This window comes from Argentina anserina, chromosome 4 (genome assembly GCF_933775445.1).
Source record: "Argentina anserina chromosome 4, drPotAnse1.1, whole genome shotgun sequence".
In the NCBI taxonomy this organism is placed as follows: Eukaryota; Viridiplantae; Streptophyta; class Magnoliopsida; order Rosales; family Rosaceae; genus Argentina; species Argentina anserina.
Window position 1 is genome coordinate 11,952,643 of NC_065875.1, and position 13,152 is coordinate 11,965,794.

General features: G+C 36.6%; 1 protein-coding gene across 1 annotated transcript; it reads right to left on the bottom strand.

Annotated features, from left to right (window-relative positions):
- LOC126790470 (15-cis-phytoene desaturase, chloroplastic/chromoplastic) lies at positions 1-7,345 on the bottom strand. The gene is made up of 14 exons (XM_050516707.1): positions 7,059-7,345; positions 6,832-6,964; positions 5,763-5,851; positions 5,530-5,587; positions 5,289-5,444; positions 4,644-4,792; positions 3,745-3,864; positions 3,212-3,425; positions 3,014-3,116; positions 2,448-2,495; positions 1,828-1,873; positions 1,026-1,213; positions 489-651; positions 1-331 (listed from the first exon to the last, which is right to left on the bottom strand). Exons 1-14 carry the CDS (start codon positions 7,251-7,253, stop codon positions 272-274), a joined length of 1,722 nt encoding a protein of 573 aa, XP_050372664.1. The 5' UTR covers positions 7,254-7,345; the 3' UTR covers positions 1-271.
- Between the last annotated feature and the right edge of the window lie 5,807 nt (positions 7,346-13,152).

Consider the following 13,152-nt stretch of genomic DNA (forward strand, 5'->3'; position numbering starts at 1 on the left):
TTATGGGCTTATGGTTACACCATTGCCGGATTTGTGTATCTACATGCTATGATATACAATTATACAATAGGATCATATGGCATACAATAATTAACACCAAATGTTAATCCAGCACATTCAAAGTGCTGGACAACTCGTCTTTGCATGCATTTTCAAGGGGATGATGGGTCGCCAATGGTTAGAACCCAATCATTTACAACCTCTAACCTAATCAATCTTTCAATCACTGTCCACAATGGAGCAAACTTACCTCTAGTTCCAGTTTTATGGGTCATCGAGCACCTGCCTCAGCCAACCTTTTTTGGCCCCGAGCAACAAGCAATTCATAGTCCTGCATATTGCAAACCATGGAGAAGCTAAATGATAGTGTATTTACAACAAATAATACAATTTCAATGGTAAATGATGCACTTCAAAGTTTAGCAATGCTGATCTTGTCGAGTAAAACTTATATATAAGCTATATATAAGACTCCTTTTGGAAGTTACCTGTACAATTGCTTGTGCACAAAGTTTCCCTGATAAAACAGCACCTTCCATAGAGGCTAGATATTTTTGTTTTGTATAGTCACCAGTTAAATAGAAACCCTCCATGGGAGATCTTTGCAATGGACGGCAAGGTTCACAACCTGGTATAGTTTTGTACACAGACCTGAAAAACAAATCATTGATAAAGCAATTAATGTGCTAACACCCGTAAGATACTCAATCGCAGGCATGTTGAGCAGCAGTCTAATGGTTATTCCCTGTTTTCTTTTCTTTTTAAAAGTTGGACTAAAGGTATAATACCCCTCAAAAATAGAACCCCTTATAAAAGGGCCAAAGGGGAAGCCCCATCAACATGAATCATTTTTCTGGCTAGTGAAAGGTCTAGCTAGACACATACGAATCATTTTTCGTTGATATATTTTGGCAACAAAAATACAGACAGTATGTAGTATTTCACACGAGTTCATCTGTAACAGTGAGAAGACGAGGAACCCAAATCATTAAAAGTTTCTTAGAGTTATGGCTATGAAGTCAAACCTTGGTGTTTTCACAACATGGTACTTCAAAACCTTCGCTTTGCTTTGATCTGCAGCTATCTCATTGGGAAACAGCTTTGCAAGTTCTTTGAGTGTAGCATCAATAATTTCTGAATCACTGCGTGAAATCCATTCCTCTGCTGGAGCAAAAACCAACTCCAGCATTGACTGGTTTGGATTGTAATACTCCTGCAATGAGTATCTATGATGATTATGTCTCATCCCACTAGAAAAATTAACTACATAAATCCCAAAATTAAAAATTGAACTTTCAGTGAAAAATTGATGACATATTAGATGGCATTCTTGAACTATTTTGGCATGCAGGTGAGTGTGTCTGACAGTATCTGTAACTTTTGATAAACCCTCTGCCTTTTCTTCTTTTGTTTCTCACTTTGTTGTTTACATCAATACTTAAATTAATTTCATTAAACCCATCTGATTGCCTACTTCAGCCAAGGCACATGGCAAGCATACCAAATTACCAATAACAAGACCAGTATATATTCATTAGTATTTCTGATTTGATAGACTGACATGCCGTTTACTTAGATGTAGAAGCAAGAAAAATCTAAGTAAAAAGTCCAGATCCTCTTATGCATAAAAGAAGACAAAAAAGCCCTATCATTTTTTATTGGGGACGATGGAGTGATTGGAGTCCAAAAAGGAAATCTTTTTCTCATGTATCACAAATAAGAATTAGGAATACATAAAACTAGAAAAGGGCAGCGAAGATTGGGAAAAATAAATAAATAAATAAAGCCTACTGAGCTTGTTCACAACAAACAAATAAAAGACATTACCTTACATGTTACTGACATATCAGCATACACACTTAGAAGTGGACTCCTGCATTGAAGAATAAAGATTGAAAGAAAACCATGTGTCAGATTAAGAATCAATATTGGCAGTAGAAAAGAAAAGCATGTCAAAGGAAAATGGAAGCAACAGAAGTGTATAAATAACTCAAACACCAAATAGCCTGTGCATTTTCTCAAAACTCTTTGATGCATATTTTATATATCAGTACAAAGGTTGTTGCTAACAACATTACTCCATTTTGGTTGAAAGAATATCAATACTCAAGTTTAATTTCTGTGTGTTTGCTTCCGATGGGACCGGAGGCGCCCAATTATGTTATGGTAGAAGGATCAACTTAGCATCATATCTATACTTAGAATGTTTTTGCCTGGGACATGTCTTAGGATCTTTACTAGGCCTTTCTATGTTGCCAAGGAATCTCTAGTCACTACTCACTACTAAGACTTCGTGTGCATATGATCCATGGTTGAATGAGATTGTTTAATACTTCATACAAGGTTAGCCAGAAAGACAAGATTTTAGAGAGCACCAAACCAAGTAATGGTATACACAGTGCAAGCAGATATCATCTGCTAAATTAAACATAAGCTATGAAACAGACCTGCTAAAAAGTAGAGAATCATATGTGTTCTTCAATTTCCTGTCAAACCTGCAATTGAAAAAAAATACATACATGAGTTTAATTTATATATCAATAACCAGTACCACAACTCAGCTAATACAAATTTATTCCAGAGAAAAAAAACAAACAGAAAAGAATAAAAGAAACAACAAAAATTAAAACTAAAACAAAGAGAAACTGAAATAAATAAGCAAATCAACAGGAGCAGTCAACATTACATTAGTAACATTTTGCCACATACATGGATTAATAGTTTAGCACTCGACTAGAAATATGCCATGGCCATTCCCAATCTCTTGGGTAAAGAAACTAAAAAATAAATAAATAAACAGAATAAAATAAATTTGTGTTCTACTTTAGTTGCAAATTTGCCATCAACCTCCCAAACTAATAAAAAATACATTTGGCCATACAATAATCCATATACTAGAAAGACTGTCAATGCAGACCATCTAGTTCTTACGGAATCAACGTGTCAAGTGATAAAGAAATTATATTCAAGATACGGAGAGTTATATTCGTTATTTCTAAGGTAGTCCACTGACCATATATGTACGTTGATGACTGGAACTCCAACTAGTTTGTCCAATTTCTTGAAATATGGAATCTCTTTCCAGTCTTCAGGCACTAGAAGCTTGAAGATGTCAACTGTTTGGAAGAAAATGAAAATGCCCATCTTAGGAAAACCTAAATATACACAGACAGAACAACTGTACAATTTCAATGGAAACTTTGTGCCCCACCTGGAGCAGCAGATACATAAGCATCTGCTTCAATTACACTGTTATTATTTAGTACAAAACTCTTCACTGTTCCATCATTATTTAGCTCAATCTTCTGTAATCGGGAATTAAGTCGGACTTCACCGCCCAATGACTGGATATGATCAACGATTGGTGAACAGAGTCTCTCGGGAGGACTTCCATCAAGGAAAGCCATCTTCGAACCATGTTTCTCCTATTCAAGCGTTTTTGATCAGTTGACAATTGATTGTAATAAAGAACTGTTTTTGAAGTACTGGTCATACATATATAATAGTCTTACAGATGTAACTAATCATACATAATATAGATCTTTCACAAGGAATTCTACGCTAGATATGCTGTTTCTCAGTTCTAACTAGCAACCATGTAACACAAAAGCATACTAAAAACTACATTTTCCAAGATCCATTGATGATACACATTAAGCCATACCATGAAATGATGAGTTGTTTCATAAATAGAAGGAAAGGAAGATGATTAAGAATAATTTAGATCTAAAGCATTCAACGTACCTGAAGAAATCGATTCAAAGCAATCAATATGCATTGCATTGAGAGCTCATCAGGATTAATAAAGTTAAGAGCCTTTGACATGGCAATAAACACCTCAGTAGTTACTCGATCAGGTACCCCCTGAGGAAAGAAGAAATTACCAGTTATTGTCTGAGACGAGTAAAAGAAACTTCAATAATTGCAGCGGGCTTTACAGCCTTATGGGATTCCATCACCACTGAACTCAGCAATAACACCCTGATGTTAATTGGTCTTGTTCCTGATGTTATATGACATATGTTGCATTGGAGCTGCAATGTGGAACCAGAAATAAAAAGGCCTAAAGCATAAATGCATAATACCCATACAATCAAGGGTGGTATAGGTATTAGTATATGTCATACTAACCACTCTACATAAGCTGGTTTCTTTTGTTTATGTGCATGCCATGATAACTAGTGCTTGATACTCTAATAATAAGAAAGGGTTAGCAAATATGTTTTTCATAATAGCATTGCCTAAATTATTTCCATAACTATCCTGCATGCATTAAGAAAAAGATACTTTATCACTAACAGAACCACAATAAGATAGAGGACCCCTAATCTAGCCTAAATACTTGATACTAACAAATATAGGAAGCATCAAGATTGCAACATTTTGACCCAAAGAAACAAGATTGCAACATTAATTAAGACATTCATAAGGAAGCTTGAGCAAAGTCTATTTGGTCAGTTAGAGATCAGGTGAATAATACTGCTTAATCTTCTATGCACGATCACTACAACTTCCATGTGTACTTGTTTGACTCACAAGCAAAACATAGCAAAAAAAAAACAATACAGATTAAAGAACCTTTACTTCATTGTTCTAATAAGAACCAGCTTTTCACCAAACAGAAAACACATAGTAAAAGGTACCTGTTTTCTCATCCACTCCTTTACGCTCAAACCATCCTGAGCTTCAACATAGGCCTGTCCACCAAGAATTGCTGGCACAAGTCCGATAGCGAACTTCACTTTTTCTGGCCATGTCAGCATCTCATTGTTCTTTAATATGGCCCATATTCCTGCCGGGAAAAAATCACTAAAGCTCAGGAACATCACAGAAAGAAAGCTTCTTTGACAGGATCTCATTTTGCAGGAGACCAATCCAATCAGTTGGCTTGACCGGTAATCAACCACCCAGCATAAGTTTAACATCTTTACTTTATTAGAATGTAAGATTGCCCTTTTAAGGCTTAGAATATAAGGTTAACTCTCACGTTCTTCCAGGCCAATGGTGATCTTAGGATTCTGATCCGCACAATGGGCCAATGGTATCACATCTAACTAGTGGATAACTATCATATGTATTGGCTATATATACACAGAGAGTCAGATAATTGGCAAACAAGGTACTGCAGTACTACTGTACTTCAAAATAATAAAGAATACTGTATTCATGCTTCAATATAACAAGCAGCCAATTTCATCAGTTCTTTCTGTTGCTATGAGCCAAATGAATTGTAGTGGTACAATATTAATCTACATTCATTATTTAATAGAGTGGTTATAAAATCTAACCATTTAAGGGTGCTGGCAGAACTTCAGGGAAATCAAATCGGCTGAACTCTCCTGGCTTATTTGGCATTGCAAATATCATAGAGTGTTCTTTCCACTGCAACCGATCATTGATACCGAGCTCTCCAAACAAGTTCTGGATATTTGGATAAGCCCCAACTAGCCAACAGAACCAAAAAAATATTATCTTCACGAATTGAATTTTAAAGAAGAAACTGAACAAAAAGAAAGAAATTTAACTTACAAAATATATGTAGGCCTGTCTCATACCAATCTCCATCTTTATCTTTCCATGCTGCAATCTTGAGAAAAAGTCGAGACGTCAATGGGCATCTTAGAAAGGTTATATATGTACATATTTTTATACATACATAACACCTATCCATCATTAAGTATCAAGGACTCATAGTAATAACAGTTTCAAGCAAAGAGCAAATCTGGTGTCAAATTGAGACAAAGTTAGAGCAGAAGAGAAACCTTTCCACCTAAAACGTCTCTTGCTTCCAGCACTATAGGTTTATGACCTGCATCAGCCAGATACTTTGCAGTTGACAAACCAGCCAAACCTACAAAAACACATTCGAAATTTGATCATTCAATCATAGGAGAAAAAAGCCCATAACAACTACACAATTCTGGTTCCTTATCACAAAAACATACACTACATTAGGGCTGGGCTCGGTTCGGTCCGGGCCGAAATTTTAGTGAAACCGACTCAAAGCCCGAAATTTTCGGTTCGGGCCGGTTCGGGTCTTCTAACAATCAAGACCGACCCAAACCCGACAACTCGGTTCGGGCCGGTTTTCGGTTTTTTCGGGCCCAAAAATTGTCTTGGCCAAAAAATTCTTCTATGGTAAAAATTAATCTTTTCTAGGTTTTGATGTAGTGAATTGAAATGAGCTGATGAAGACATGAAGTGATGAATGATCAAAATTAAGAGGGAGATCGAATAAGGGAGAGAAGAAGTGATAATGAGATGAAGTGAGATGAATTGACGAACTGATGAACAATAAGGTAGAGATTGAAATTACCAAATAAGTCTAGAATACGAGTTTGTGACTTTGTGGATTACTAAGTAATACTTAATGACTTAAGATTGAGTATGAGAGAGTGAAAGGAAATGAATGTGGGAGAACTTGAGAAGTGGAGATGAGAAAGGGAGTGAAAAATGAAGGAAGGAGGTGCAGAATGAAAGAGAGAAGGGATCGGGTTTGGATAGGGTTTAGGTTTTTTTTTAATACATGAACCAATAACATTGTGACATATGGCAGTGTTAATAAAAATCGGTTCGGTTCGGACCTTCGGGCCGTAAAAAATCAGAAACCGAGACCGACCCGTTACTTGAAAATCGGTTCGGTCTCTCTCTCAGTTCGGTTTTTACCTATTCTAAACCCGGCCCGATTCGGGTTTGATCGGTCCGATCGGTTCGGTTCTCGGTCTTTTGGGCCGAACCGCCCACCCCTACACTACATCATTTAGATGTTTGCAGAGAAAGAAAAACGAACCAATTCAAAGATGTTGATTAGTTTAATGACAAGATAATCACCTGCACCAGCAATGACAACCTTGAGGGGCTTAGTAGGGCGAGGAGAGCCACGGAAAGAGGAAGACAAGAGCGCAGCCTCCAGGTAATTCACAGTACTGTCAAGCTCGGGTCTCGGATAATCGACACAAACAACCTGCATCAAAATCACAAAGTAAACCCAAATCAAATATCCATTTCCAACAACGTTTTAACTAGAAACATAAGCACACAGTTGGAAAAGACAAAACCTTCAAAGGCAGAGCAGCCTTCCTCAGCCTTTTACCGATAGTAGAAGTACCCTGTGAGCTCAGAAACCTTGAATTCCGGGAAAGAATCTCACTGCCATGAAAGGAAATGGCAGTGCTTTGTGGGTTTTGGGTGTTGATGAGTTTGGCTTGGTAGCTCAAGTTGTTGGTGGCAGAGACGGAAGCCCACTGTGACATTATGAGAAGTGGAGTTTGAGAGGGGGTGTTGAGGTCTCTCCAAGAGAAATGGGGGAGGAGATAGTGGTGGTTGTGGTGCTGAACACATGAGCTGCTTGTTCTTCTTGTTTTGTGGGAAGGGCAAAGTATGCGTTTTGTCTTGTCGTTTTGTGTAAACTAAAGATGGGCAATCCGCCAAAATTGGCATTTAGAGACTGCGGGTTTGGTCAGCGTGGGGAATATATTCTAGTAAAAACTAATCACCATGGAGTAAGAGTAAGACTTGGATTTACCAGTTATGGTATTACCCTCTTTACCCACAATTGCCACAAACAAAGGAAGGACTTTGACCCAAAAAGAAAAGGAAAAAATTTGTCAAATGGCCATCGGTATTAATTAAAGTGACAGGCCATATGAAACTGTCACACTATTAATACCTATATTGCCCTTATTTTAAAATAATTCTCATAAAGCAAGATTGAATTAAGCATGAGACTAGCAAAACAAACAAATGGTATAAGATGAATACACCAGATGGGGCTCTACGTCTTTCGGAGCAACCATGAACCGAAACCAAGATTTTCAAACAGGCGGCGGTGCTCTCCCTTAGGTGTGGGCAGAAATCGTGGTTTCAACGAAGCGATGGAGCAAAGCTTTCATCGTGCTTTGGCGACAAGGTTGCTAGTGACCTATGTGATTCTTTGGCTGAACGACGAGGCATTGGTATGGATGGTCGACGTGCAATTGAGGCTGACGGCGCATTGGACATCAGGAAGTTGTAGCAGCTTCATTCTAGGGTTGCAAAGAGTTGGGTTTGGGCCTCCGGGTTTAGGCTGGGGCTCAAGCTTTTTGGGCCTGGGCTATGAGTCAGGTTGGATGAGATTGAAGCTGGTTATGCAATCCAAGAGGAAGAAGATGATCCCATACCGAAGTAATTTGATGCTTATCAGAGCTCTATATCCCTACATTGGCAAGTTAGGGTGTCGCATGATACTTGGTCTGAAAGGTACACATTGGGTCGCAAGCGTGGTGATCATTGTGTCGAGTCCTATCTTGCAATTGTAGGTTGTTGCTTATTTAGTTTTCTTTGTTTTTAGTTGGTTTTTTCATTTTGTAGTTGTAGAAATAATGAGTTTGTTCTGGGTACATTGTATTGGAGCTTGTTCCTGCCTGACCTAGCAATAGTTGGTGGGGATATTCTAATTATAAGGGTCTTTGTTGGAAAAATTGGCATACCTTGTGTCTTCCTAAGTCGTCTGGTGGGTTAGCATTCAAGGATCTCGAAGATTTAAACTTAGCTCTCCTTGCAAACAAGCTTGGAGACATTGTCAAAATTCTGAGGCTTTGTGGGTAAGGGTGTTGAAAGCACGTGATTTTTCTTCTAGCTCTTTTTGGTTTGCAAAACAATGTTTCAGTCATTCTAGGATTTGGACAAGTTTATTGATTGCTCGCCCCCTACTCTTGAGTGGTTCACATTGGAAAATTGGTGTTTGGTAATTCAATGGACTTTTGGGTTGATCAGTGGGTTCTTAATCGTGGTTCGTTATCTTATTCTTATGGTGTTCAGAATCCTTGTCTCATCAATTCCATTTTTAACAAGTCTACAAATGTTTGGGATTTGAATGTTGTGTTTCCTAGCTAAACCGTTCGAGATCAAAGTTTAATTCGGCGTATTTCCAATACATAAAGGTGTATAGTCTGTTCTAAGTATCCAGAAACAATTAAACACATTCTTCTCATATGTGATTGGGCTCAACGAACTTGGTTTGCTCATCCACTTGGCTACAAAATATCTTGTTCTCTGATTACATATGTGCATCGCTGGATCACTCAACTTGTGCACTCATCATTGTTTCTACTTCATAATTCAGTTTTAGGTAGATCACCTTGCTTTCTTACTTTGGAATATCTAGAAAGAACATTGTAATGCTTTTTTTTCCGTGTTGTTTTATGATTATGTGCATGTGGCTCAACGGTCTTTTGCTTTGCCTAAGGAATTTATGTCCTCTTGTTCTATTTTTTAAGGTCTTCACTCTTATACCATTTTCCTTCCAAATGACTTTGTTGGATACCCCTTGCTTCGTGTATTAAGATTAATATTCATGCGAGTTGGAATGCTACATCTTTGATTAGCATTTCTACAACTTTGGCTCGCAACTATACCATAGTTCTTCTTGGTGGTTTAACCTCTCCATCATTTGCTTCTTCTGCTAAGGTGTTGAAGCTCAAGCTATGTTGTTAGGTACTGAATTAGCAAGTTCTTTGAATGCATCCCTCTCTTTTAGAATTTGATTGTCATTTTCTGATCTCAGCTTTGAATTCCCCTAAGGATATAGCTTCTTGGTCTACCTCCTCTTGGTTTCGTAAGATTGAGATTGTGGCTTCTTCCTTTTCTTCCTCTAATTGGTCTTGGATCAGTCGTGATGCTAATCAATTAGTTGATCTGTTGTTTTTTAGTTTCAAAGTTGGGAGTGTCTCCCCCCCCCCCACCCACACACACACACATGAGGGTTTTGTTCATGGCCCTTTGTGTGTTATGGTTTTAATTTACGTTGTTGTTATGAAAAAAAATTTGAAAAAAAAATTCAGCCACTGGATGCAACTCAGCTAGTCTTGTTCTGCTACCATTTACAACTCATCAAAATTTTCTTTTTGTGAAATTACTTGTCCTCTTCGTGAAAATATTTTATCATTTTGATGTCCAATAGTTCTACTTATAAAGATTTTAAAATCCGTAAAAAAAAAATCCGTAAACTTTTAAAGATCGATGTCCAATAGAGGAACTTTTAAAATCCGTAAAAAAAAAAATCAAAGTTTGAAAAAAAAATTAAGGAATCTTCGATCATAAAGATTTTACATGAGGAATCAAAATTTCATGGATGAGTTCTTCAAAGAGTTCCGTTTATGTGGTTAAAAGTTTAAACTAAAATTAGACTAGGTGAGTTTAGGGTTAATTTTACGTGTACATCAATCAAATTGAGATTAATCACAACTACATGTACATCAATCAAATTGAAATCTCAATAACGATAATGGAGATAATGGACCCGTTATTTCTCTAGTTCACACCACATATATCAAAGTGCCCACATCCATCCCATAATATTTGTAGAAGACGTTTGAAAATTCTATAAATTAAGTTGATCTACAAACCTTTGAGTTTATGTAGTTTCTTTTCAGCGAAATACATTGTCATGTGTAACTTGTAAAATTAGTCTGCCCAAATAAATATGCCAATATTCTTTGAAAATTAAATGCAACATACAACTTACACTTAAGACTTCAATGTACGTGGCAAACAAAAATGTCAACTTTTAACCATATGAGTAACTAACTAACTATAAACACAGTTGTAAGCTGTAACACCCGTGTACTCATCAAAAAGGCAAATCAGCAGCTAAAGTTTCTAACGTAAGTCCAAACCCAAATATACACGAGCCAAGAACTCCTAAATACAGCATACAACTTACACTTTAGACTTCAATGTATGTAGCAAAGTAAAATGTCAACTTTTAACCACATGAGTAACTATAAACATAGTTGTAACATTCGTGTACTCATTAAAAGGGCATATCTGCAGCTAAGTTTTCTAAGGTAAGTCCAAGCTAAGAAATCATGTGAGTCCAACCCTCATAACCAACCTGAGGCCACAAACAAGAAGGCACACGAATCCACATCACTCCAAGAGAATACGTCAATTTTGTGTAACTCTTGAACATCTTCATTGCACTACGATCACTAGTAAAAGCGATAAGGTACAAATGTTGATCATCGCCAACATCTCCCAAACATTGAGAACATGTACAATTGTTTTAAAATAATAGATAATTATTTAATAAACTTGGAAGGTAAAATTTACTAATGGTATCAAAATAATTAAGCAATAATAATAAATTGCATACAAGGGAAGCTGGCTACATAACCAAATAGATAAATCAAGGCTATTCAGATAAGAAAGAACAATGTATAGCTCATTCAGGAAAAAAACGATTGAGTCATATATTGCAGTAATAGTGTCTCATCCATCTTTGTTCAGCACCATGAGTTGTCCCAACATAACCTAGCCAAAGCAAGTGACAAAGAAATAAGACTTCTAATAAATATTATCTTTAAGTGCATCACTGATGTACATGACGACTAAAGCGCGAAAATAAGGTGAGAAAAATACTCAACACATTTTATAACAAAACAAATTTATCATTAATATGGAATTACCCCTTAAGAATCCTCCATAAGCAGGATCTATAGTTTTTGATTTCAGTAAAATGCGTCTCCTTCCTACCAATGTGAGCTCTACATACATATCAAGGTTCAAGTTCTCTTTATTATGCAAATACAAATAGTCTATTAATTTCAATTATACATTCAACATTATGTTCACCGATCAAAATAATGCAACATTTCATCTAATTTGTTAATTGAAATACACTACACTCACACCTAATAAGTTTTTTTTTTCACTTGATGGCAGTATAAGAGCAAAGGCACCCATTTAGGATAGGTATGACTAATTTTTAACTTGAGTTGATACACTATATCAAATGAATGGTTGTGATGATGACACGTCATTTACAACAACCATGGTTAACGAGACCCTCGGTTCATAACAGAATTATCCAAGATAACTACTAAGTTTCAAGTTTCACACAACTCCAAAAAAAAACTCCCATGTTCGAAACACTATATATTTCAACCAGAGACAAATATGCAAGTTTGCAACATGTATATTGAAAAGATGAGATATACAAGATTATAATTACAAGATTTTGTCGTCTCTTCCTTCTATTACGTACTCCATCACCACCCATCAGCGTGATAGTGACCATTGATGGTGTTCGTGTAGTCTCAAACTTGCTGACATGTCTAGGGTCATGGTTTTTCCCTTCATCAATAGCGAAAAGGAGTATTGACGAACTTATCTGTTTCAGTCGATTTTTCATCTTCCAATGACTCGTATTCTAAAAGCGACGAGAGATGAAAGGTCATGAAGATTGAGATGGAGACATGAATTATGGTAAATGTGAAGTAGATGATGTAGTCGAAAACTAGAGATGTCATCTTCTTTGTGTTGGGTACATAGCGACATTGACAAAAAATTTCACTCGCCTCTATATATAGTGACAGAGTTCCTTGTTCAATCTCACTCACCTCTCATGTGTACTTTTATTCACTAACATAAGGAAGAGCATTAGTAGACAGAGAAAGAAAGAGCGAGTGTCATGTGTTGTTGATATCTTTCAAAAGACTTTTGTTTCAAACATGTTCAAACAAAGTGTTGAAGCACGTTATCCTATATTGAGAGATGGTAATGGAGTTTAGACGGATTCATAACTAAAGAGTTTGAGAATGAGACAATATTCTCTTGTGAGATTTGTCTCCTGCTCGAGTTTTTTAGGAGTAGGGATCTCAAGATGGACTTTTGTCAACATTCTTCGTCGAAGTCAGCATCACCGATTTATCTAGTCGTATCACAGTTCATCATTGTGTAAATGACAAAAGGTAGTTGGAAAGTTCTATACTTATGATATTGATGTTGCAGATAATTTTGTCGTTTAGCCTTTAGGTAGTAGTTTTCATCCAACGGTGATAAATCCCTTAGATCAGCATTGCGAAATTTTTGTTGGTTGTTTCCATAATGAATATAGTGATGATCTGAAATATTTCTCAAATTATTTCATTTTCACCTTGAAGCCGAATACCTGAAGTCGATCATTTTTCCATTATCTACCTTGTAATCCATACTATAAATATTCTTTGACCGAAATTATATCGTAGTTGTGCGATATTGTCATATATATACCTGAGATATTACAAGGCAAATGATTGCATTATCTTCCTAGAAGGCCAAATTGTAAGTCCTATTTTGATGGTGGTTGAAGTACTAGATTTTTGACGTTTCAACAATAAGAATTCGATTCAC

What these genes read in the sequence shown, in the direction of transcription:
- LOC126790470 (XM_050516707.1), bottom strand. Translation starts at nt 7,253, where the DNA reads ATGTCACAGTGGGCTTCCGTCTCTGCCACCAACAACTTGAGCTACCAA. An exon ending in GACAGGCCTACATATATTTT is followed by an intron (nt 5,445 to 5,529) that starts GTAAGTTAAATT and finishes TCTGTTGGCTAG; the next exon opens with TTGGGGCTTATCCAAATATC. An exon ending in CTTTGAATCGATTTCTTCAG is followed by an intron (nt 3,426 to 3,744) that starts GTACGTTGAATG and finishes ACGCTTGAATAG; the next exon opens with GAGAAACATGGTTCGAAGAT.